Below are 25291 nucleotides of genomic sequence, written 5' to 3' on the forward strand. Positions count from 1 at the left end.
CTAAGATAAGAGAACATTTTAAAGTACTGCTGGCTCTCTTTATAGAGCGCAACTGTTTTGTTATGGGTTTGGAACTTATAAATTGTGTTCCTAGAAGAGTATATTAGTTAGCAAGCTCGCTTGGCATTCGCCATTTAAAAGCTACATTTTAGCATTCCATTTTTATAGTTTCGCTGTAACATAGAAAAGGCATAGATGTTTTCTCAACAAAGCTACCACTTCAAAACCAACTGTGCATTTTTTATACTGTTCAACAGAGACTTTAATTAAAGCGGAAAGAAATAAACACCAGTATGTGAAAACCAATCCCCCAGAAACCCAAATGAATGCATAAATGTTCTCCTCCAGCTGCAGCACTTGAAACGCTTGTCACGCAGTGCTACCCACCCCCGCAAGTTGACTTGGTTGCTTAGTTCGAGCAGAGCTGGCGGTACCAGCTTTTGCTCTCCCTGCACTTTGGATTGGAGCACATGGGACAACGCATGAGGAACTTGGGGTTGACTGCCTGCTGGGACTTCAGGTGGTCTGCCACAACGTTTGTCAGGGCGTCGATGAACAGCGGGTGGTCGTTGGGGGTTGCAGCTCGACGGATTTCCTCTACGCCTACCTCCTTGGCCAGTTCGTCGCAGTACTCGATGTCGAGCTCATGCAGCGTCTCGATGTGCTCGTTCACGAAGGCAATGGGCACAAGGATGAAGTTCTTCAGGCCTTGCTTAACATAGCCCTGTAAAGATGGGATTGGTTTTAGTGGATGGGAATGGAAATCCGGCATTAAAGTTACACCTTAATGGCATCATCAGTTGCGGGCGCCAGCCAGGGTAGCGGGCCCACCTTGGATTGCCATGCCAGGCTGTAGGGATTCGTCTGACCAAGTTCCTGCATCACCATGTGTACGCTAGCACCAATCTCCGAGGGATACGCGTCACCCCGGTTCACAGCCTTAAGGGGAAGGGAGTGGGCAGTGAAGAGGATGACCACATCATTTCGTTTCGTTTCCACAAATTTGGCCAGCTCGTCGCGAATTCGCTGGGCAAACGTTTTGATTAGAAGTGGATGAGTGCCCCACCTGTCGATAATGCTCCATTTGATATCCGAGGGCAGATTACTAAAGAGGTAGAGGGGATCAAATAAATAGCTGCAATTGTGCATTTCTAACTCACTTGCTCCGATAATGAGTAAATATGGAGTTAAAGCTGGATCCGGAGGTGGCGCAGCTGTACTGTGGATATTGTGAAAAGAGTACAACGCGCTCTGGTTTGTCCCTGTAAATATGTTAAAATATTAACATGTATTCTTTAAGTAGCGCAAATGACCATAATTTCCAGGTTTAGGTTTCAGTAATTTGTCCAAGAAGTCAACTGATAATAGCAGGACATTGAAACATGCATAAGAAGTCAGAAGTCTATACAAACTTATTTACTAGAACATATCTTATTGTGAGAGTCCGTAGCAATATATATAGGTCAATTTCACGACCTTCGGATTATTTACATCACTCTTGTTCTACTTCTCGACTACACTCACTTTTCGATCTCGGCCAGCGTGTTCTCAGTGAGGGGATTCACGTAGCGGAAACCGACGTAGTGCTTGTGAGGTGCTGTCTCCGGGGAGATTCTGTCCAACTGCTCGCACATGAGCTGGCCCTGCAGCTCGGTCCACTTAAGAATCGGTGAACCACCGCCGATCTCCTTGTACTTCTTCTGTACCTCGGGCGTCCTGCGCTGGGCGATCCACGGACCAAGACGGCTCTGCACCGGCAGCTGGATCATGTCCCGGTCGGTCATAATACGCAGGAGGTAGTCATGCACCTGGTCCGTGTGGGTCGGACCGCCCATGTTCAGCATTAGGATCGCGGTCTTCGGTTTTTGGCCGCTCAGGTTGCGCACTCCTCCTGCCAGACCACCTGTTGGGGAATATGTAGGAATGTCGTGGGAACTGTATCCACTCGTATACTCACTTGCCAGTCTGCAAAACTTTGTGTTATGCAAAAACATAGTTCCTTTTAAATTGACCCAAATTGATGGCACCGGTGTCGAATAGTGTTACCAGTTGCTAAAATAGTTTAAATACCAAAATGTATGATCTCACAGATTCTAGAGTTTTTCCAAACGTAACAGAGTTCTGTAAAAAGTAACCGTCACGCCATCTATGTGTGTAAAATAGCTGCCAACTATTACTCAACAGTAATCTAAATATTTAAAAATTTTTCCTTTTGTTACACATTTACCATTTAATTTCTCTTTATTGAAACCGAAACCAATATTTGGTATATACTGTTCTTCAAGCGACCAACAGAAATTTTTCGCGCATGCGTCCTTATTTCTTTCCCTTGTCATCAACGCTGCGTGCAACGGTAAAAGCTGACTGTGGTGCAGTCTCGCTCTTGCACGCTGCATTTCGCTCTCGTCGCTTGCTGCGAGTGTTTCGTTTCCTCCGATCAAATAATATTTTGTAGTTTTTCCACCGAATGCAGGCACAATTGCTTCGTAAAAACGCAATAAAAGGCGCGGCCCATGGTCCGAAAAGATAAGAAAGCTTGAAAAACAACCGAAAGTGTCGTTTAACATCGGAGAAAAGCAAAAGGACAAGCGGCGCAGCACAGTGAAAAAAACGTAGGAAGTTTTGGAGTGAGTGAGAGGGAAGGAGTTCCACCGCGGTGGTGGGTGTACGTGCGCGAGTATTGGTGATGTGTCCATGTCCGTGTTATCGCCACCAGCATTAAAGTGCTCCAATTCGTGGCGCACGCGCAGAATAACTAGCGCTCTCTTGCTCTCTTTCTCGACTTAGAAGAGGAACAGGATATTTTATTATACTGAAATTCCTACTCAGGAAATTCGCATAGTTGCGAAAGCTTCGCGCTGCCACACGGACGCATTCCGCTACGGGTTCCCCGCACCACCCACACACTCTCACACCCGCCTGCCGCGAGCCCACACACCGCGCCCGCAAGCACTCTCGCGCACAGATCAATGAAAAGGCCAAAAAATAAATTGCACCTTTTCCGGGAACCAAAAACATGTTGAAATTATCTCACAAGTTACGCAAAAAATGCCGCAGCAAAAAAGTTGCATGGGATGCCGTGAATGCGACGAAAGTGTGAAACGAAACGAAAGGCAACGAAAGACGGTGCAGAAAGGAGCAAAGAGAGGCTGCAAGGATGTACTGCTTCTCAAAATCCCAAGCCATTGACCACCGAATCAGCGATAAGTCTCTAACAACAAAAACCTGCACCTAGCCAATTGCATTTTGCATTCGCATTCTTACTGCCCCGGAAGTAAAAGCAGCTTCAGCGGAAATTAAAACCAATCAAAGCCGAAATAAAAGGTAACGCTAGCGAGCGAAAGAGATAGACATTTTTAGAGAAAAAGAGAGAGCAAGAGAGAGCTACCATAGAGAGCAAGTGCATCCTTTTCACAACGCGGCACACATTTACGACCGGTGACTGCAACTAGCCCACTCCCATACCTCCGCCCCTCTTCAACCCGACCCCAGTTGTCCCTTGCAATTTGTGATCTCACGTTTTCATAACTTGGGCAGTAGCCGTTGGCACGGATTAGACGCAAAACGTCAAGCATTAGGACGTCAGGAGAAACGCAGTTCCACAGTGCAGGTGAGTTTTCAACAAAGGGACCTATCCAGGAAACTCACTGGCGGCTATGCATTTAGTTAATTAAAAAACTATTTGAAGGGTGAAAAGTCCATCATAGGAAATGACCTTGTCGCTATCAAATTCGGCTGTGCTTGATAAGGCTCCCACAACTCGAATAAGCGATCATTTGTGGCAAGTGTGATTATGCGCAATTTTCTGTTAAAACAAATCCTGTTTCCAGAACTTCTAATGCTTTGTTGGTTAGCGTTATTTTGCCTTTTACTAAAAACCTTTTGAAAGAAAAGGAAACGTCTTCTGATAGGCTATCATCATTCATTGTAGTCATTGGAGGTGGAGGTTCCAATTTAATCGTAAGAAAACATGGCATATCGTCAAATCAATTCGAGCAAATGTAATATAAGCGGTGTCTATTCCAGCAGCAAATTATTTCAAGATCTCCTCTATTACACACAAGAGATGAAGATCTAGGATATATACGACTAGGTGAGAGGAACAGAAAGCAAAACATTTACCGCGACATTAACAATCAAAAATCTTGTTTGGACGCTTTTTATGCTCAAAGCCCCCATAACTTTTTACACCCCGAATCGCCCCTTCAGTCCGCCAAACTACCCCCAAGCTAAAAGCTTTGCTCCAATTTACCAGCAAACAGAGAACTTTGTGTGGAGCCCCATACCATACAAATAATTTAAAAAAGCTGAGCCGCACAACTATCTTAATTTTATGTTAGAACTAAAGCCCCTTGTATAAAAAAAATGATAGCAAGCCTCTTACGGTAGCCAAAAATGGATTTCCATAGAGACCATTAAAATCGCTTGGTACTTTTTGTTGTATTAATTTACGTTGTTATTTATTAACTTATTTTAAGGCAGTATTGTTCACATATAGAAAATCTTTAAACAGAAAGTTATTTTTAAAATTGCATATTATTTTGTTTGGTCCTTATGTGTGTGGTATAAGCCGAGCTGTAATACAACATGTGGATGGCGACTTCCATTCTGTGCAGCCATAATTCCATCTTTTTGATTCTGCCCTCACTAATTAGATAAATTCACAGTTTCCCCGCAACTTTGCTAGTTTTTATGGTTTCGAGCATATTTTTGGCATTTTAATGCGACTTCTATCCGTCGTCCAAATGGCGAGTTGGGAGCTCCAAATTCGGAGTTGCGAGTTTCTAGTTGCGGGTTGCTGGTGGCATGTTGCACAGTCGTCAGGTGAGTCAGCTGAGCACCGGCAGAAAGGACCACATGGCGCGAAGCGACTGCACTGAAAATTGGGGTTTTACCATGCAGATAATGGGATCCGATCTGAAAAGTAAATGATCGTAATATCGGTTGTCAAGAGCTGCGAGTCAGTTGTGGGGCCTTTTCGCGTTACAATTATAAGCTGAGCCGATAAATATAACTTCTAAAAGAAAGAGTATCCTTTTTTTGCCTCAGTGGGTGTGCAGTCGCATGAGCGTGCGGCAAAGCCCAGTGGGTGTGGGTGGGATGGTGGGTTTGCGGGTTAGGGTCCGACGGTCCCCAGTGGTGGGTCTGTGTTTCTTCTTTCGATGTATATTCCTTTGTCGGGTGCTACTAACCAGTCAAAGTGTGGAAAAGGGACTCATGGGGATGTGGCGTTGTGGATAAACTTCAACGCAGCAATAACCATACCAAACCAAATAATGCCATGATGGGGTTACAACTGAGCCCAAAGAGGGAAATCGATAAATCTGCCTGTCGTCATTGTAGCACTGCCTCAAGTAAAAATAATTTTAAAGTTTAAAATTCATATCGATATCTTATTAAATTCGGTTTTCACTATTTATGACAATTTCGTAATATTTGGATTCTGATGTACTTGCTTGCTGCGGAAAGTCTCCGTTTTTTGCTATTTGATAAATTATTTGCTATTTTTGCCGCTGGAATGGAGTGCGGGCAAGCTTTGTCACTCATTTATGGACACACATAGCGAGCTCAATTTGTGATGTCATTATAATACATTTTATGCGTGCCTAGACAACATTCCCGGCGACTGGCGACTGGTAAAGTTGTTCTCGATGTGGTAATGGGTGTAGCTGCTGCTGTTGGTGAACACCCAGGCAACATCTTTCCTCGTGACGGCTGTTCTCTGTCGCTACTGCGACTGTGACACAAAGTATCTTGTATATACATGTTCCAGCTCATGCAGCTCCCCGCTTCCTAGAAAGGAATTATGAATAGACATTTTTCCGTTCCATACCTAGTACACCCGGAAGTGATGCTGTTTAAGCTCTGTGAGCAAAATATCTGGTTCTATCCACTAACATATATGTTAATTCCAGTATTGCTCGTTCAATGTATTTCCTATATTTCCTCTTTTTCGAAATTTCGGAGTACAATTTTAAGACTTTTATCGTCCGTAAGGATAGTCATTGACATCACTGGAACTAGCGTTGAAAACTGGCAAGGAAATCAGTTGTCAGTGACGCAGCTGGACCCCCTGACATGTTCGTGAGGACATAGCTCCACATTCTTCTTTGTACATTTGAATGTCCTGTGCACGATTGTAACATTTTTCATTGCAATTACTACGGCGGGAGCAACGGAGGAGGCGTTCGAGGAAGGCAAGCTGCTTTCTGGAAAAAAATCTGGAGTTGTGGCAATGTGCCATCCAAGGCTTTACTGGTTTCCTTTAATGTCGATGACAGTGATCATCCTGATGATGATGATGAATAATCTGACTGAGGATGGCATAGGGGCCACTCAATGTTAAGCCCTTGTGTGTTGATTGTTATTGGCTCCTGTTTTAGTATGAATGATATATATAAGTGTTCCTACAATTTTTTGTGTCCCTATCTCTTTTCCATTCTACTAAAACAAAACAGACACCATTTTTAATAAAAAACATAAGTTTACTATTGAGGGCAAAGGACTGTTACTTTGTTCACTTTACAGGAAGATATTAGAAAGGAATTAACCATGCCTTTATTATTTTGGTATAAGCCATTCCAGTCCTCAACAGGATCCGAAGGAAAATGTTCCTCACAAGGGCCTAGCAAAAAGCAAGTTCAGCTTCCTAACGAAAACTGGGCCAACACAATTAGCCCAAAGGCCAGGCTGGTCCGCTTCATTACCATAAATATACAGCTATGGGAATGAGCGCGCATTTTGCCAAGGATGTACCAGAACCAGAAGTGGCCCACATTCGCTAAAAAGCCCTCAATGCAAGAAATGTGTCCTTGGTTAGATGTAATTAATGTTTAAAACTTTAATATTAGCATTAATATAGGCATTTTTTTCTTTTGATTAAAAAGTGGAATATAGTTACATGTAAAAATTTGTAGCATACTTTTTTGGGAGATTACATGCGGTAGCGCACAGTGTCCCATCAATGTGGTCCCTCTGCTTTCTTCCCCTTCTTTTGGCACCCTCCTCCGCAGTCGCATTGCTTAGCAAACATTGTTTTATTTTTTATTTACGGAGGGCGTCCGCTAAGGATTGCAATATCAGCGCTATAAAATCAGAGACAGACATCTACCCGATATATGCATAATACGCAGGAGCAGTTGGGACGAGAACTGTCCAAGTGCTCGAATGCCTTGTCAGGCAAATGCATATGACACATGTCAGGCTCGTGGCTTCAGACCCGCGAACCCGCAAAGTGTAAAGCTTCATTAGGTTAGGCATTGCGAGACACACTGTCAGACACACCCAGCGATACAGTTAGGAATATTTGCGTTGGCTACTCGGGAACTAAGCATATATTTTCTAAAATTTTACATTATTTACAATTTATAATGAGTTATTGTCAAGATTTTCTCGATTGTCTATCCGGAAATTTTTGAATTGTTCACGCACAAGTATAATCTATAAATTACGGTCATTCGTGGCCCACTGTACCTCGAACCATGAGGCGTCCTAGTGGCGAGTAGATGTGCCAGCTTGTTGACAGTCATATTACAGTAAATACTTGTTTATGGCTCTGAGCTCGTTCTTTAACTCATTACTGCCTCCGCTTTCCGATTGCAGGAACACTCAACTCGCAACGAAACCCGGACTTGCATTTTTATATCGCATTTTTGTAAGGAACCAAAAGGACGGGTTCAGCATTGACCAAATGCCACAGCTACCAGCAAGCAAATACGGCAATTAACAGAAGTTGCCTTCAAACAAAACCCCACCCACGGCGAGAGGAAGGACAGGAACGAAGGAAGCTATTCCCAATCGGATCCCCACTAATAAATGCAGTGGAAGAAGAAGTTTACTCGATTGAAAGCAGCTACTGGAAATTCGCGTGTGCGAAGAATGCTTTGTTGTGGACGCAGAAAGGTGAGTAATAGAAGGATGTGCATATAAGCTTCAAAAGTTAACAGCAAATGTCCTTTCGATGCTGTTAACAATTAAACATATATGTATGGGTATTTCACTAGCGATACTTGTATGTATAGGAAGCGGAGTTCGAAGTTCCTCGATTGCGACTGCACTTAGTCCTCCCCTGAAGCGCCATAAGTGGGGAAATTGGCACAATCTGTCAGTCAAGTGGGGGAGCACCACGGTTCCCTTATCATCTTCGTGGCTGCCATAATAAATTTACAGTTTACGCCTGAATTTCAATGAAGACTTAATTGCAAAATCTGATTTATACTCTGCTGCCGGTGCCGCAGACGATGCTAGGAAATGTAGATGACTGCATGCCACTTTTTGGGGGCTGTTCACCTTTCGGGGTGGTGCTTGCACACGACGTGCGAACATGTTTCCCCTCCTTAATACAAGCGGGTACACAGATGGCGACAAATTCAATTACAAGCCACACGTGTGCCGTCTATCGGACTTTAATCAAAGTTACCGCACTGTTTAATGCAATTTTTGAAATGAACTCCCGATTGAATGCCGAGTAATTGGGCTGAACAAAGGGGTTTAATCTGCTGGCCGACAGCACTTAATTTGATTGCGATTCGTGCTTAGTGAAACGGATAAGAGTGTTTACTCGACTGCTCCCACCTGGCCCGGCCAGCTTATTCTCCGGTGGCTTGCCCCTACATTAGGCACCTAACAGAGCAAGGTGCTCCAGTTTGACTTGCATGAGGGAGCAGTGGGAAAGAAATTGAAATGTCTAGGAAGCTGAAAGGGTGTTGTTTTTGCTTCACTTATAGATCAATTATTTTACCTTGAGATTTCATACAGGGTTCTTGGACACTATATTCACTCTAATCGTTATAAATTTGAAATTCTAGACAACATGTAATGAAGGCAATATAGTATATTTAAGGTTCTTTTTCATCGTCGATATCCTAGCAAGGTTGCCATCACTGGTCGGCTTCTAGGAACTTTGCCAGCCACCAGGAGAAACTTTATGATAAAGTCCTTGCGGATAAGTCCTTCGAGATGCGGTTGCCGACGCATTTGGAACGCAGCCATGCCCTGCCATCGCTCTACCGGCTGTTTGTTTTAGTTATAGTTGATTATTTTTCTTTTCGCCGCGCTGCAAACTTTGACTTTGGCTCCCTGACATCGCAAAGTTTAACAAATAAATTAATTTACCCTCTGCACTGACGCCAAAGCTGCCTTCTTAATCGTCCGGCGGGGCTGGCGAGGAATTCAATTTGCAGTGGGGAGCCCCTAATCCGTTCGAAATTGTGCATCAGGCCAGCGAAAGCCGAGATTTGTCGAGAAATCTGCGAACTGATGAGGGCCAGAAAGGGTATTCCGGGCGCGCTACAGCCTGGCGCCACTTTTAAATTGCATTTCTTGGCTTTTATGGCTGCCGTTGCTTTAATCAGTTTGGCGCCAGGCGCAGTAAATTGATTTGTTAAACAATTTTTAATTGAAATAAGACGCTGCCGGGCAGAATGTCAAACTTGTATGCCAGTTCTGGTCGACTTCCGTTTGCCAGGCACTTGAGGAGCGGCAAACAGCTGCAAAGTTGGTCAAGTGAGACGCATTGGCATTTCTATTGGCACACGAGTGTTGACTGGCAGCCAAACAGGCAACCAGGGATTGCAGGCGTGTCAGGGGGAGAAATCAGCATATTGCATTACAAATTGCAGGGTTGGCCCGGCTAAAATCGAAACCAGTCAATGGGATTGTTTTGTCCTCTGAAATGGAGCAGGATGCTGCTGGAAGTTGGAAGTGCGGCATTTTTTGACGGAATTTCATCGAATTCCGCTGCCGACGAGCCAGTAAATTATTTTGATTTATGTGCAACGACGCATGAGTGATGTGAAATGGCAGCCGTAAATGTGCATATTGGCTGCATTTGAAACTTAATTGAAAATCTGACTGACAAACGCCGATATAGAGATTGCATTTTTCGCTATGGAATCCGTTTGTAACAAAATATGTTGCTGTTGGGTTTCGTATAATTATATTCATAACATTGTAATATGTGCCAACTAGTCAATGCGGGCTTTAAGTTAACGAGGCTGTTGTAATAGATTTGTTGAGTACTTGCTCTGGGGCCTTTAAATGTTTGCGTGATTAGATGCCGGCTGAATGAAAGTTTATGAAAATAGTTGCGGCTGTGGCCGGCGGCACTTGATGTATAGGGAGTTCGCTGAAGGCTTTGTGGGAAACTTTTCCAACTTGTTTGCCATGCAGCAGCACGTTTAGAGCTTTGAAATGGCGCAGGACGATGGCGTCCTCTCCTGGCATTTGGTCCTGCTGTCTTCCTAGGCCTGGAGTTCCCATTCACAAATAAATGGCGGGCATTTAGGCAGCCGCAGTCTCGAGTCTTTCTTCGGCTGTTTGAGTTCCTTCCGAGCTGGCAACAACAATTGTACGCAGCCAGGAAACTGGAAGCGACGACTAACACAGAGTTTTGCCTCACTGCAGATATGGCTATTGCCTCAGCTGAAATTGCAGATGGAAATGGCGATGCTGGTTCTATACACACACACAGCGAAAAGTGTCCAACTAGGAAAACCAATATTCCGAAGTCAAATATATTATTCGATTTGTATGCCCACTTTTCTCACAGTGCCGTCGTCGTCACGGATACATCGCAGAGGTAGAAAGTTTTGCCCAAGACAAACACTGCCACAGCATTTCTCTCCCCATTGTCTTCCGGCCAACTGCTCCCGATATTCTTTTGCGATTTCTTTTGCCATTTTGTTGCAGCTTGCTGGCTCGACTACCGCGCCCGGGAACAGCGTTTGCTGCACCTCCTGGAATCCCACATCCCATTCTATTGTTTTTGTTGCCAAATGATTTTGAAAAAAGAACAAGCTAAAACTATTAATTGGCAACGCAGGTGTAGCGGTTTTCTAATTGCTGCCAACGCAGCGCTAAAACTTTTTCTCTCTTGGAGCTTAATAATCTTAATTTTGGGTGCATTGACTTGGAAAGAGCTCTGATAGAGCCAAGTAGCTCGGAAGCTCGTCCCTTTAGGCATCCAGCTTACTGTTCGCGGAATAATTTGATGTGTACCAATTTTAAAGCCAATATGGTAGCTCGCAGTTGTCCGCTATATCTATCACAGCAACTTACATTGAGCAAACGGCATTTAACCACAAGCAATTAACTAATTGATTAATCAGCGAGTTAAGAAGCAACCGTATTTGGGCGAAAGCAAGCTAAGATTCCTTCCGCTTTTCACCCGCTGCACAACGCGTGCCAACTGGCCCAAAGATGGGTTCCGAGGCTCGCAAGCCTTACCTTGTTGGGGAAGCTTACGTGCCTCAAAATCCTGTCCATACTTCTTCTGCTCGACTGGCTTCAGCTATGTACGTGCCCTTCATTTGCGCAACTAATTGCAAAAGTCTTACGCAACTACGGGAGACAGTCGTCAGTAGTGAGTGTCGACGGGCGACGTATTGAAATGTTGTCGTGTTTATCGAAGAGTCGAGTTTGTTGCGTGCACGTAAAATATTTGCCTGTCACTGGGCCGCTCTTTCCCATCGGGGGACTGTCGAACGTGTTTATATTTTGTAGCCGGCCGAACCATGTTCAATCCTCTTGACAGTTGACTTATTGCCGGGATCCAAGCACCAAGGTCTACGGATCCGGGGGTCATACCTTGGGATCGCTCTTAACTAATTTTTAATTATTGCCGTCGGCCGGGCGGCCCATTAAAATGATGAGCGGGATTAGACCAGCCCCCTTGTAATGCTAATGGGCTGCCCATCGGCTGAGCTGAGCTAAACGCTGCTCTGCTTTTTGTGTTTTCTGCTCTTGGCCTGGCTGGCTGACTTTCGTGGGTTTCGGCTGGCGTTTAAGTGGCAATGCTGCGTATGACACAATTTATTTTTGGGCCATGAAAACATCAGCTTCTCGCCGAGCTGCGAGCATCTGTGTGCGGAGGAAATTGAGGACACTTTTTTGCAAGCAAAGTTGCATAGTTGCCAAAGAGTGATGGATGCACTGAGAAAAGCATTTGGAGTTAACATTTTAGTTTAAATCCTTAAATTTGTTGCTATGCTATATTTTCAAGCCGAGCTAAGCAAAAGATACAACTTGACATGGCCGATCGATTTGAATTACGTTCTTGATATTCTAATATGAGTGGACGAATCCGAGATCGAATCTGGACAGCTGCAGAAAGTGCAGTCCTAAAACGAAATTAACCCACGGCCTGCAGTCGTACTGAAGGCAACATCCACGCACACATCCACATCACGACGCCAGTGCGCTAGTGTGCGTGGGTATCTGTGTGCGCACTAAAAGCGGTTTATGCCACTCACATGTAAACCCAGTTGCCTGCCAAGTGTTTGGCTGTTTGGATTCAACACCCACACACGATTGTTGTGTGGATAGGTCGTGGCTTTGCGTGTTTCAAGCAACTGAGCCACCCACTCGGCCACCTAGCAGCCCCATTCTCCTGTGGGCTGCTCAAATTTTCTGTTTGCTTTGCTGTGGATTTCGCTACGTTTCGGCGGAATTCCCCCTGCCAGCGTCATCAGCCCAACTTTTTACTTTTCGTACCTTAAACGTATTTTGCATTTGCTTGGCACAGATCCGAAGGGGTTGGTGGGTTAAGGTTGGCGGGTGGGCTTTGGCATTTTCTCTCTTTTCGCTCTTCTACCCCAGTTCTCTTTTCCCGAATTTGTCTCTGGCGCAGGGAAAGCTTTTGTAGTAGAGAAATAAGAACCATTTTCGTTGTTGTTTATTCCCCCTGTTTTATTTCCTTTTTCTGTTCTCTGGGTCTTGCGGCTGTGCTTCCTTAGAGTGCCCAGAGTGAAGGAAAAGTTTGTAGGACATTTTTTCAGATTGGCAAATTCGTTTGCACGTCTAGCTCGACATGTAATATGCAATGACTTAAAAGGGTAAGTCCTTACTATAAAGATCAAAAATCTAATTGGATGGTCATACGATCGCTCTTCTGTACAACGCATAAAAAACACAAATTTCAAAGAGATATTTCAACCACATCAATAGATTCAACCTAGTTTATAAATAAATGAGTTTAAAAGTTTATTAGAAGTGGCAGCAGTATTTTTGTGGATGACAGTCACTGTGCGTGCTCCTTGGTATTTAGTATTCAAATCTGAAGATGATATTTTTAGTGCAGGTGTTTTAAACCGAGATATCTTTACGACTCAGATACAGCAAATGACATCAATTAGCCAGGAGAACAAGGGTGGGCTTTGGATCATGACATGTAACAGGCGGGTAAAGGCGAAGACAGGGCCAAAATTGTGCCAAGGCTTTGCAGTCAGATAGGTTTCGAATGTGATTGATGGGGAGTGGAGAAAGCGGACTCGATGGGGGAGCAACACTTGCATAGTTTATGTAGTGTTTTCACGCCAATTGCGATTAGTTGTTAACGCCGACTGCAATTAGTCTAGTGCCAAGGCAAACGCCGGCGGCATTAATTGCCGATGAAGGCACTTAAAGGGCAATTTACCGTGGGCCTTACCAGCCGCTCCACTCCCCGCCCTCGACCGCGTAACTGGCACTTACTTTTGAACCCGAATCGTAGTCTCTAAGCGGATTATTCCTCACGAAAGGGCCGCACAAAACTTTGCATAAATCACTTGGGGGCACAGCATCAAAGCCACATCAAACTTGAACTCTGAGACCACCTTTTTTATTCTTCCCTGACCACTCTAACTTCAGAGTGAGAAGGCTTACTTAAACTTTGGACCTCTGAAAAAATTCATGAAGTAAAGGATCAATATGTGTGTTCCCGTTGGACTTCTTAAGAGGTTGGCGATTCGGGAAAGGCCTGGGAGGTGGATGCATTGTTTCCTGCGCAGATCACATATCACGAGAAATATCAAATTTCAATTACCTTATATAAGGAAACAGGTTTTTTTTTCGTAAGTTATGAATAAATTGCAATTATAAGACATAGCATAGTCAAATCAAGAGCGCAAATCATATACTATTTAGATGTATGTTCTTGGGTTGTTGTGTGATTTCAGTACATTAAGTTCACGAAGGGATAATAAATATTGTTGAATTCAATTTCGTTTTAAGCGGCGCGCTGCTGCGAGCTCAATTTGCTGCGCTTCACAAATTTCAATGACAAAGAATTTTTCCTCTCCGGAAATGTGTGATTAGCCGTTCGCATCCGGCTGTCAAAGTCTCTGGATAGATTCAATGACCCAGCACAGTGGCTAGCAAAGTGCCGAGTGTACCCCACTGTTTGCGCATCTTATCCGCGCAGGCGTCTATGGTGCGTATACGTAACGTGTTGTATTTCGGGGAAATATCATCCTCGTGTGTGTTTGCCCATCTGCGAATGCCCGGGGTCGCCTGCGTCTTGGAAAACACTTTCGTAGTGCATTCATTTTGCATGTCCGCCCGGCCTGACAGTTGATTGCCTGTCAGCGGTGTGCTGCCGGATTGGCGGACCAAACTGACCCACATAAGAGTGGTGCGGTGGTGTTGGTGTCGATACGAGAGTGTGGGAGCGAAGCAGCTTTTGTGAATGATGTGACCACCACACACGCTAGCCCCAATCTCTGCACTCGTTTTCCTATCAATTGTAATGCGTTTTTAATGGCAGCGTCTTATCTGTTTGTGTCATCGGCACGAGGCTGTTAAACATATTCATATTGCAGCCCGCCTCCCAACCAATTGGCTTTGTTTCGCTACGTTGATTCGAACGGCTTGATATGATATACAAACATTTAGACAAGAGCCATTGTGTTGGACCTTTATCATTCATAATGTTTGACTGTCATGCCAGCCGGTCCCGCAGCGCTTTTGAGTTGGGTCCACTGCCCACCGATTTTCTATGATTGGCTCTTTGCCGGCATTGCCTTTCATTTGGCACTTGCTTTCCTTAAATAGTCCTGTGCCTGTAATTGTTATCAATTCCGGGATTAGGGGCACTACTTTCCCACAATTGAAGGCTTAAGTGGTACAGTGGAAATGATTTGACAAGACCTCAACGGAATGATGCAGGACATTGAAAACATAGCGAAGCTCAGTTTTCATACCTTGTGAATCGATAACAGTCGGGCTTTGAAATTGTTTTAATTTGAATAGAATCCTGAGTATGGAAATCGCGAATAAAAGATCTGGTGAATTTGCAGAATTTGGGGACCCACATTAGATAGGAGGTGAACTGTTGCCAATATGAAAACCATTGTGTTGGGCTAGTTCAAACTGCATCTGATATATTGAAAATTAGAGTCACCAATGATGTGAAAAATATTAGAATCTATTATGCAATTCCAAAGTCCTATACGTTTTAGACAAGTTCAAGACCGATTGAGCGGAATCACATCTGGCAATGCCGGTCCAGCCAGCCCAGCAGAGGGACTCTGCCTTCTGGTCGACAGCAGAAGTTACTGGCAGTCCGTCATCCTGGCGCGTATCAACCCAATGTCCGAAATCCCGACAGCCGATTTTTCCGTGTTGAATAATTTAAATACATACACACACAGAGCGCAAACGCACACCAGAGTCTAAGGGCCGAAGTTTTACGAGCAAGAGCTTTCGCTCCCGTTACACAAGAAAGTTTTCCAACTGCAGGAGAGAGTGTGGGAGTGCGTGTGTGTGCTGCTTTTCCTGTTTGTGAATGTATTTTGCTCCAATTTGGGCGCACTTCGGCTCGCGCTTTCCTGTTTCCCGACTTCGGAGTGCGCTCGCCGGGTCAGCGTGTTCAATACGCAAGGTTCAGTTGAGCGCGCCGGACGTTTGACTCGTGGTCCGTTCGCCGAGACACCGTTACAGCAGCAGCGTCGTGCGTGCGTAGTAGTAGCCGACCACATACACACACAGAAACAGACGCAGAGTTCGTGGCGTGTAGTAAAACTCATTAAACAGCAACTTATTCAATACTATTTCACGCACGCGGGCAACGGCGGTGGAAAAACGCGCGCTTAACAAAGGTCCTGGAAACCGAATCGAACGGCATTCTCGCCATCGCCGCGGCGGACTCTGAAAATTATTGCACAAAAGCAAACGAAGCGCGGCGATAAAAGCTAAATGTCGCGGTAAATTGCCTCGTTCTCCCGATCAATACAAAAAAGGCAAGAAGAAATCGCAGAAAAACGACAGTCAATTAAAACGTTCTTATGGAATACACACATATTATTTTTCAAGGCGAAAGCAAATCTACACTGGGTAAACAAGCACCGTCAAATGTGGTGGTAGAGCCCAGGGCACGTGCCCCTGTGTGAAATGTGTATGTCAAGCGAATAGTAATTTATTAAGCCCAGACAACGCTGCGTATACACAACGCAATTTCTTCAACGACTTATTCATTTATGTGTGCCTGCCCCTTCACTCCCGTTTTTTTTTACTGTCCCATATACAGACAAAATTTTTGTTGCTAAATGCGTTCGCTCACGCCCCCTCACACACACAAAGGCGGATATATAGCCACCCCACCACATCTCCCTCGCATAGAGACAAATGGGCACATGGCTCTGGAGCAGACGCACACACTTAAGGTTCAACAGCCCGACGATTGCTTGGGAAGGATAACGGAGCAGGAAGACCGAAGCGGGGAGCAGGGCGCAGGGAGCTGGGATGAAGCAGCCATTATGTTCGACAAGGCTAACCCACGTAGCTTGGTCCGCGTTGCGTATACGCCGCGTTGCTTGATGCCAGTTGCCAAACTCTCGGGATTTTTGAAGCTTTCATCTTTTGTCTGCAAAAGTGGCAGAATGTAATTTTTGGCGTTTACTTGCCGCCCTTGGTCTTAGCACGTCTGCAGAGTAAGCCCATCGCCACCAGTCAGTCGTACGCCCACACACCGCGCCTTGCCCAGTTTATATTGCCAAAGCAGCCGCGTGGTAAATGAAACCAGAGCTGGTGGCATTTCCTTTCTCTGCACTCAGAGAAACTCCCGCATTACAAAACCTGTAAACTAGGAACGGGCTCTATTAATTCTCTTCATAAATGGGATCTCTTTAAATTCAGAATAAAACTCCCTATCTCAGTGTTTCCCCAGCAAATCTTTTCAAGAACTTTAGACCCTTCGTGGATATTGATTCCGTTTTCTGGCCGTTAGCATAACTATAAACTATGTGTCCAAAGTGAGAAAATACTTTCCGTTGCCTACTCTTGCTGTGTTGTCTGCAAATTATTGGAGGAGCTTTTGTTTGGAGCTGTTGGTCTGTTGCCTGTGACCCGTTTTAATTTAGTATGTCTGAAATTAATGAAATTTTCGCGCGGCCAGTCGAAATTATTTTTCCCTTGCTCGAGTGAAATACGCGATGCCCGATTGCTTCTCATCCCGTTTTTGGCCGGCAGTCAGTCCGTTGGAATTTTGTAGGGGGAGACCGCACTTAAAGATACATTTAAATCAATGGAGTAGAAATTTGAAAAAAATTTGTTTTGGCAAGCGACGGGCGCAGATGGAGTGCCATGCTTCGAAATTCGCCATTGGCAGAGCAGCGTGAAAGGCAAACATAAATATTTCGCTTGGCAGCAAAAAAGCTACCTAAACGGAACCACAAACACACACACTGGCACGTGGGTCAGGGGTCAGAGGGCTCACTTATAGATATAGTTATCATGGCTCTTATGTGCTTAGAAAATGGAAAGCGGATGAGGATCTAAGCGAGGGAAACGAAACGAATTCATGAACGAAACAAAGCCTTAGTACGTGTGAGCGAGCAACAAAATACGTATCAAATTATAGCCTAAATAGCAGTTACGAAACCACCGAACCACGAGCAAGGATAAAGCATACAGCGAACTAGGATTACAGAGGACACAAATCGAATCGAATCGCGGGGTGCAGCAACTATCGATTAAAGAAACAACTCAGCATATCCCTTCGACTGCCCAAGCACAGTGGACCAACGATTCCTTATCCCCTATTGGAAGCGAAGCAAGCAAGGTGGCTGCAACAAAATTAATGTGTGATAGTGCGACCACGGGATGTTTCCTGACCAGAAGCAGCCATCGCAAGGTGAGTGTGTACAATATGAAGGAACGTTGTGTGGAGGGCTATTTATGAATCCTATGCAACACGGCCTAGAGCCGGCATATATGATTATGGCTTCGTTTTTTAAAGCAACAATTTGTGTAGTGTTGGGAATTAAGCATTCAAGGTCACAATCTATGTGTCTAGTAATCATCCGCCTTTTATGAGTGTTAATGTTAAAAATGCTAAAGTTTAATTGCTATGCTGAGAATCTTTGTATAAGCTAATTCGAAGTCTCATGTTCTGCAGTCTCGCCAAGGAAATATTTCCACAATATCGCGCTGTAGTTTCTGTGCTGTAGAGAAGCAAAAGCACAATTCCCACTCCCTGTTATTAAAAAATATTTTTTCGCTGATAATGAATAAACAAATATGCGCTAAACAAATAATGATGCTTTCAGCGCAGGCCAACAAACCCTTTCGAATCAGTTAGTTCAAGGGACGCTAGGAAGAAACAAAAACCACGAATAAATAAAGCAACTTTGAGCTTGTGTTGATAGGTGGTCGGAGTAACCCGGCCGCTGCCCCGGGGCCATCCGCCAGTCCATGAGAACCCACTTAGACTCATAATCGCTTTTTGTTTATTTACACACGAATACAGTGGGGCAGCCGCAGATTGCAACTTTCATCTACATTACTTTGGCAGACGGCGAAGGGTGCTTGAAATATTGAAATAAAATGCTATAAAGTCCTTGGAGCGGGTGCTAAAAATGTTTGCATAGATAATGGCGGGCACGAAACTGTTTGCGCACTTCTTTCATTCGGCTGGGTAATGAAATATTTTGGCGGACTTAAAGAACAACACTGGGATCTTTAAGGATTCGGTACGAAAGAAGCACTTCGGAATTGCAAACTATTTATATATTTCGCTTAAGGAATGATATAGGCATTTGTAATCTGAAAGTCAAAAAGACTTCATTCTCGAAAGTTCCTATCATCTCATATCTGTGTCCTGATGTTTGTCTTGCACTCTTTTGTCTCTCAGCTTTTCGCGCTGAAATTCTTCACGCTTCATTCTGCGGCGCGACACTTCTGAAAGTGCGGAAGCTTAAGGCCCTCGATCCCGATATCCTGATATCCTGGCGCTCGACTTAGCTGTAAGTGTGTGGGTGAGCGTCCTGGATATACATAATTGCATAATGCGCTGCTGGGAGCGCGTTTGCCGCCATCTCTATTGTTTGCTAGCTTGAAAATTGAAATTTAATCAATAAATCACGTATACGCCGGGTGTGCTGTACCCACGACTGTTCGGCACACTCATTCCCATTTACACTCCCGCTCCATGACCCTTAGCCCTCTCCTGGGCTGACGGAGTCACCGCCACAATACGGATTGTGTCACTTGTGTTGTCCTCGTGGTTGTTGCCTTGTTGTTTGCCTTAATTTGCGGTTATCTCGACTGCCGCCCCTGCACCAGCCAAATCCAAAGCAATCCAATCTATTCGAGTCAAGCCACAGCTCCTGCCCGCTGCCACTGGGGGAAATGTGAATGTGCCCTACTCCCTGTTCCTGTGCCACATATTTTGACATTAGCGCAGCTGCAACTGACAACTATTATTAACATGGGAGCGGAACGCTGTGCATTTGGCATTTAATTGTAATTGTTGTCAGTGGGTTCGGTGGATTTCGGACGATTGCTGGGTGACGGGTAATTGGCGCTGCCTGGGAATATTAGTGGGGATTTAAATTTATAATTATATTCGGTCTTTGTTTGCAGCACAGGTGGAATTCGGTTTGGTTCCTAATGCTTCGTAATATAATTTTCCGGAATAGTGTAGTCCAAGGAAATTGTTTTGTGTGAAGAACGTTATGAATGCCAAACAAACGTACTATGTAATTGAAAGCTAAGGGAGCAGAAATCCTTCGTTTACTCACTTGCTGGCCGGAACACAATTTGTTTACGAGAACAATTTATGCAACCGACATTTTACAAAAGTGTTGTAGTGAATTTTCCGAAAATTATTTCTCGTGAATTTAACAATAATGTTGTGCGGAAATTCAGTGGTCAAGTGGGCAGCACGAAAAGGCCTTATAAATCGTTTGGGTGAACCAATTTTCCGAGTGTTGTTGGCTTCTTTTGGCTTTCCCTGTGCTCCGCACGTAATTGGATCAGTTTGAGCACCATAAGACAAATAACATGACTTGCTTTTTCGTATGGAGTTACTAATTACTCGGCGTTGGCAAAACAAAATCTATTTCATCAATTCGAATATAGCCGAGGCAATAATTCTCATTTTGGTTTTGGCAATCTAAGCATCGTGTGGTTGAATTGACACAGAGACCGAGGCGAGCACATCAAGCCAAATCACACGCTCTGTCAATCAATCAATGCTTTGGACAATCCATCACCCAACTGGAGGAGAGATGGAGATGGAGGACGGGGGTCAATACTAGAATTGCCGAAAGGCAAGTCGACCCCGGAAAACAAATTCGGTTCTTGCCGGAATCGCACCAAGACTCAGTCATTACAATTATGGCTAGTCAATTATTAACCTGGCCGGGAAATGACGCACTCTGAAGCAGAGCGCTGCGGAGTGATTAGTCCTAGCACCATCGAGTACACTGAGGAAAACTTAAAGGTGATGACTTCTTATTTTGTTTTCCAAATCAATCGAATTTTGTCTAATTCACTACCTTAAAAAGCTTTTTTATCAGAGGAATAGGTTCCGAAAGTTAATGGCGCCTGCGCTGGCATAATTACAATTTTAGTCACTTTCCGTTTTTGGGTGTTTACTTTTTATTTGGCTGCAGAGGCACTAAAATGGTTTTTATTGATTTGTGTTGTCACGCAACTGGCTCTAATGGGCCCTGCCTTTCTCTCGCTCCTCCGCCGAAGGTCCAGTCCAAATTAGTTTTTCCCGCAACAGAAACTGCCAGCAAGAAGATTCATCCATAATTAAAAAAGCCTGCCAATGTCAGTTCTCAATATGTGATGTCTTGAGGATTTTCAATTAGCTGTCGTCACGCAGTGGGAAGCCGAATGAAAGAAGTGGGTTTTAGGTGGCAGGGTGGTTTCCGTAGGCTCGCTTAGTCGGCAACAGCAACGACCTAATGAAGTTGAAATGAGTTTAAACCGGCAGCCCCCAGAGGGTTCAGCCTTCGTTCTTCCGTGAGTCACATGTGCGCCAGACGTTCACCAAAGACGCTTAATGTAAACCCGCCCTGATAATTTGCATTTGCCGCAACAGCACCTCTCAGCTTGGAGGGCAATTTCCCCATCAAAAACCCAACACCCCACACCACCCACCCCCCCCACCCAACTTATTGGATTTGCAGGTTAATAAGGTATGCACTCACTAATTAAGTGTGCGCCGCGATGTAAATAACTTATGACCGCAAACTGAATGAAAAACGCTTCTAGCTGTGCAGCCAAAAGGGATAGGAGAAGGAAACAAATGGGACAATACGTCTTGGTTCACATACCACAGCTTTCATACGTCACCGACCTAAGGAGCTATTAACGAGAGGTGCATGTACACCTAATGACCACTACCATAAGGCGGAAGCAGAGACTTTAATGTTACGCATAGATCCAACCGAATTCTATGAACTTCATTTAAATAATACTTGTGTTGGGTACTTGGGGCAAAAGGTTGCGGGTGCATACGTTTTCCGCTGACATCCTCGGACGGAGGGTGTTTTCGTTGCTTTGGCACTTCATGTGTCCATTTAGAGTCCGCTCTCCTTTTCCAGCTCCTCTGGCCTAAGCAGACCTGCACGCGATGCACACCATCTACATTTATTGTTTTTAGTGCACCAGTCGAGCCGCTCTCGTTAGCAAACAGCTCCAACACGGTGGAGCCATCAACAGTGCTCCGCCTACTTGTCCTCTGTGACGCCTGGCAAGTTCTTTTTATTGAATACAGTTGTTCGGCCAAGACCACGCCTACTGCTTCCACACACAAAGAGCTGCACACTAGTGGTCATTTTCAAAAGAAAGCTGTTCACAAATTGAAATTTTTGTGCCTCGCGGTTGAGCGTTAATGGTGGCTATTTTTCTTGAATTATTTATTTGCTCATGATTTGCGGTTGGTGAACTGCAGGCAAACACCAAAATTCCATTATAGTAAACACACTTTAATAGTTTAATGCCTGTTTTCCAGCAAATGCCCAAAAGACACTCGATTGAAGGAAAGATGCAGCCAAATAGGCTAAAGTTTTGCTTGGTATGGCAAAATTCCGATTTTTGACGAGCATAATAATGCCCATTTGACTAACAGCAAATGGAAGGAGCAGATTCGAGGGCCAGAACTTTTCCCTAACGATATCTGCTCTTGTTGCAAGTTTGGCGAAGTTATCAAGTAGCAACAAGAATTGGTCTGAGAACGGAGTGAGGAAAATGGACGGTCAGTCGCCAACACATGTCAAAGTTTCGCAATTTCAAAGATTCTTCATTCCCAATTTGTTTCTCCCTTACGAAGATGATTTTCAGCAACCACAGAGCCGAGTACTGGATCACTTAAGATGTTTCCGTTGCGTGGCAAGGGAAACTTTGCTGTTGACCGCTCATTGGCCACCCAAACACCCCCTCCTTGGTATTAATCCATTAATAACTTTGCTTAGCTTGCGGCAGGCACTTCATTTTCCAGCAATTTCATATCCGACCCTCACATTGTTGCTCTGGCCTCCGGGCTCTCCCTCTACCGCCGGGGAAATTTTGGGGCAGGGCCATCCTCATAAACTTCAGGGCGTGTGACATCATCGGTGAACGTCACGTGTCGGCTACTGTCGCCTCGAATCTCGATGTCCTGGAGTTTTGCATGACGGTGCAACCGGCTGAAATGGCGGTGACAGAAATTACAGAGACTGGCGAATTAATTATTGCACACTTTCTGGAGCGAGCGTAGGATAGGAGGTCGGAAAGATTGGCAAAACAAAAAGGTCGTTAACATTACGTCAGCAGCACAATTTTGTAACCAATCTTCTTGGTAACTGGTATTTCTTTAAGGCAGTGCCAAATTCTTTTTGGGATGCATGACATTTGATTTTGACTTAAAACAAAAACTTCCTATTTCAATTACTAAGTGTGAAAAAGTTTCGCTAAGCTAAGTTTCCTTAGCTTTATGCCAAGGAACCGTTTATATAACTGAGCTGCGATAAATTAGCCTAATTTATGCAAAGCTAAATCCTTAAGTGAAGCTAAAGGCAGAGACAAAAGCAGCCGGAAGTGCAAAAGCTGCTGCAGCTGGGCCCACAATTAGTTTAAAAAGCGTCAAACTCTTGATATTTGCATTTAGCGAGGATGACTATGATAAATAATTTTGCCATTGTTTCCCGTAGGAAAATGGAAGATCAGTTCCTGATGTCACCGCAAGCCCGGGACGGGCCCCGCCCGGACCACTGCCCGCCAACCAGATGCCTGCGATGGGCAACCAGCAACACCATGGAAACCAGCAACATCATGGAAACCAGCAGCAACATCATGGCAATCAGCACAGCAACCATCGAGGTCAGAGCGGAAGTTTGTCAAACGCCGCCGGGGTCAAGGACCCGGTGATGCTACAGGGCGATTTTCGGAAAGTCAGCGGAATCAGCTCAGAGATCTTTCGGCAGATAGAAGCCGTCGAGAATGACCACGACCCAAACACGGCGGCGGCTTTGGAGGCGGTGGAGAGACGCGGTGAGATGATCGTGCGCGTCCTGGAGCCGCGTTGCATGGGCAGCAAACAGGCGGTGGACGCTGCCCACAAGCTGATGAACAAGGCGGACGCACGGCACACCGTGCAGCTGGTAGAAATAGTCAAGCGGCCGGGCCAGACGCTGGGCTTGTACATCCGCGAGGGAAATGGGGCCGATCGAACTGATGGCGTCTTTATTTCGCGGATTGCACTGGAGTCGGCTGTCTACAACAGCGGCTGCTTGCGGGTAAGTTTATTCCGAAACTTATAACCGGACATAAAAATAATCCCATATAATTCTAGGTGGGCGACGAAATCCTTGCGGTAAATCTGGTGGACGTGACACACATGTCCTTAGACGATGTCGTCATTATTATGTCAATTCCGCGCCGCTTGGTGCTGGCTATACGTCAGCGGCGGGGCAATAGAGGCACAGGATCTCCTGGACCGCCAACGCTCTCTAGGCCAGAACAGAAGCCCCCACCGGTTGTTGTCATCAAGCGAGATTTGCGAGACGAGGATCTGGACGAGACGGACCGGATGCCGAGGCCGCGCTCATCACGTGACAGACGTACAGGTAGTTTGAAATGGACGCCACGTTCACCTATCTAATCGCTTGCTTCTCTTCTATTTCTTCCAGGAGATGGTCGCGAAATGACGGAATCTCGTTCTAGGCTAGGTCTGGGTCTTAATAATTACAGCCCGCAGTCCGAGCAGTTGGATATGTACTACAATACCCGCGGCGGAGGTGGAGGAGCCATGGGTGAGCCTCCAAACTGGGGCTATAAACCACCACCGCCACCGTCTTCGGTCATTACGGAGCAACCCACGAAAGCACATGCTTTTGCGCCGTCGCATGCTTACTACCAAAATGCCGGCACTCTTGAAAGCTTGGCGGAGAAGGTACATGCATTCTATCCTGGACAGCCTGGTGGTCCGCCAGTGGGTCCCTCGAGAAGAATGTCAACGGGAACTGGAAACGTTGGCCTCGCTCAGCAACATGCCAGATTTCCGCGATCTGGCTCAGATCAGCATTTACCTCGCGTAGAATATTCGGACTATTCCAATTCACTGGGGCGGCATTCCCTTCTGCGATCAAGTTTAAAACCTGGAACGACCGGTGGAGCTCCAATGCAGGTAGGAGTGGGAGGCACTCTTGGCCGATACGGCCGCTATGATCAACAGAGAGCCGGTGTATCCAAGTACGGCCCTCCATCTGGTGGAGCTCAATCGCTGACCCGTCGTTCCAGACCAAATTTGGACTATTCCAGCGATACGGAAGCCACAATTGGGCCCAGGCCAAGTTACTACTACTATAACAGACCTGCCATCGGCAGTATGTCGAGGGGATCAGGTGGAGCAGGCGGAGGAGTTGGCGCAGCTTCAACGGCTGCCTTGCTGGCTGGAGCTGCTGATCTTAACAAATTTAACTCGTTGCCACGAGAGCGCCCCGGGACGAGACTGCAGGGAATTCGTTCCAGAATGGGAGATCGTTTGGTGGACGAAAATGACGGAAATACTTCGGCACCCGAGTTCGATGTACGGAGAGGAAGGGACTTACGTCAGCGAATTACCGCCAGTCCGTCGATATTTACGGCAGATGAATACCGCGCCTGGCTCAGAAGGGCGCCTAGCAGTTCCGCAATTGCGGAACAAATGCGAATGACGCGGGACATGTTTGCCCAGCCACGGGCTCAGCGATTTTCGTGTAGCGCTGAGAACATCCATGATGCACTGAGAAATGTGAGTATATATATTGCTGATGAAAGCCCT

At 45.4% G+C, this 25291-nt stretch overlaps 2 protein-coding genes across 11 annotated transcripts in view; one reads left to right on the forward strand and one right to left on the reverse strand.

The window, feature by feature from the left end:
- Positions 1-243: 243 nt before the first annotated feature.
- Positions 244-2080, reverse strand: FeCH (Ferrochelatase). 3 transcript variants are annotated; one of them, NM_079874.3, is made up of 5 exons: positions 1958-2080; positions 1525-1903; positions 1161-1262; positions 784-1105; positions 244-724 (listed from the first exon to the last, which is right to left on the reverse strand). In NM_079874.3, exons 1-5 carry the CDS (start codon positions 1992-1994, stop codon positions 410-412), a joined length of 1155 nt encoding a protein of 384 aa, NP_524613.1. In that variant the 5' UTR covers positions 1995-2080; the 3' UTR covers positions 244-409. The 3 variants fall into 3 exon arrangements, with proteins under 3 accessions (NP_524613.1, NP_733458.1, NP_733459.2); NM_170579.3 differs by having other exon boundaries at positions 244-1105; NM_170580.3 differs by lacking the exon at positions 1958-2080 and having other exon boundaries at positions 784-1262; positions 1525-1902.
- A 312-nt stretch (positions 2081-2392) lies between these two features.
- Positions 2393-25291, forward strand: part of RhoGAP100F (Rho GTPase activating protein at 100F) — a 33962-nt gene continuing 11063 nt past the window's right edge. For 3 of the 8 annotated variants that reach the window (NM_001170315.3, NM_001300700.1, NM_001260468.2), the window contains exons 1-5: positions 2393-3610; positions 7603-7902; positions 23181-23765; positions 23822-24095; positions 24159-25261. In NM_001170315.3, the coding sequence (NP_001163786.1) occupies positions 7816-7902; positions 23181-23765; positions 23822-24095; positions 24159-25261 (2049 nt within the window). In that variant the 5' untranslated portion in view covers positions 2393-3610; positions 7603-7815. Of the gene's footprint in view, positions 3611-7602; positions 7903-15627; positions 16090-17506; positions 17888-23180; positions 23766-23821; positions 24099-24158; positions 25262-25291 lie in introns of those variants that run through there. The other 5 variants (NM_001170314.2, NM_001260467.2, NM_001260465.1 and 2 more) reach the window with 5 other exon arrangements.

This window comes from Drosophila melanogaster, chromosome 3R, assembly GCF_000001215.4.
Source record: "Drosophila melanogaster chromosome 3R".
In the NCBI taxonomy this organism is placed as follows: Eukaryota; Metazoa; Arthropoda; class Insecta; order Diptera; family Drosophilidae; genus Drosophila; species Drosophila melanogaster.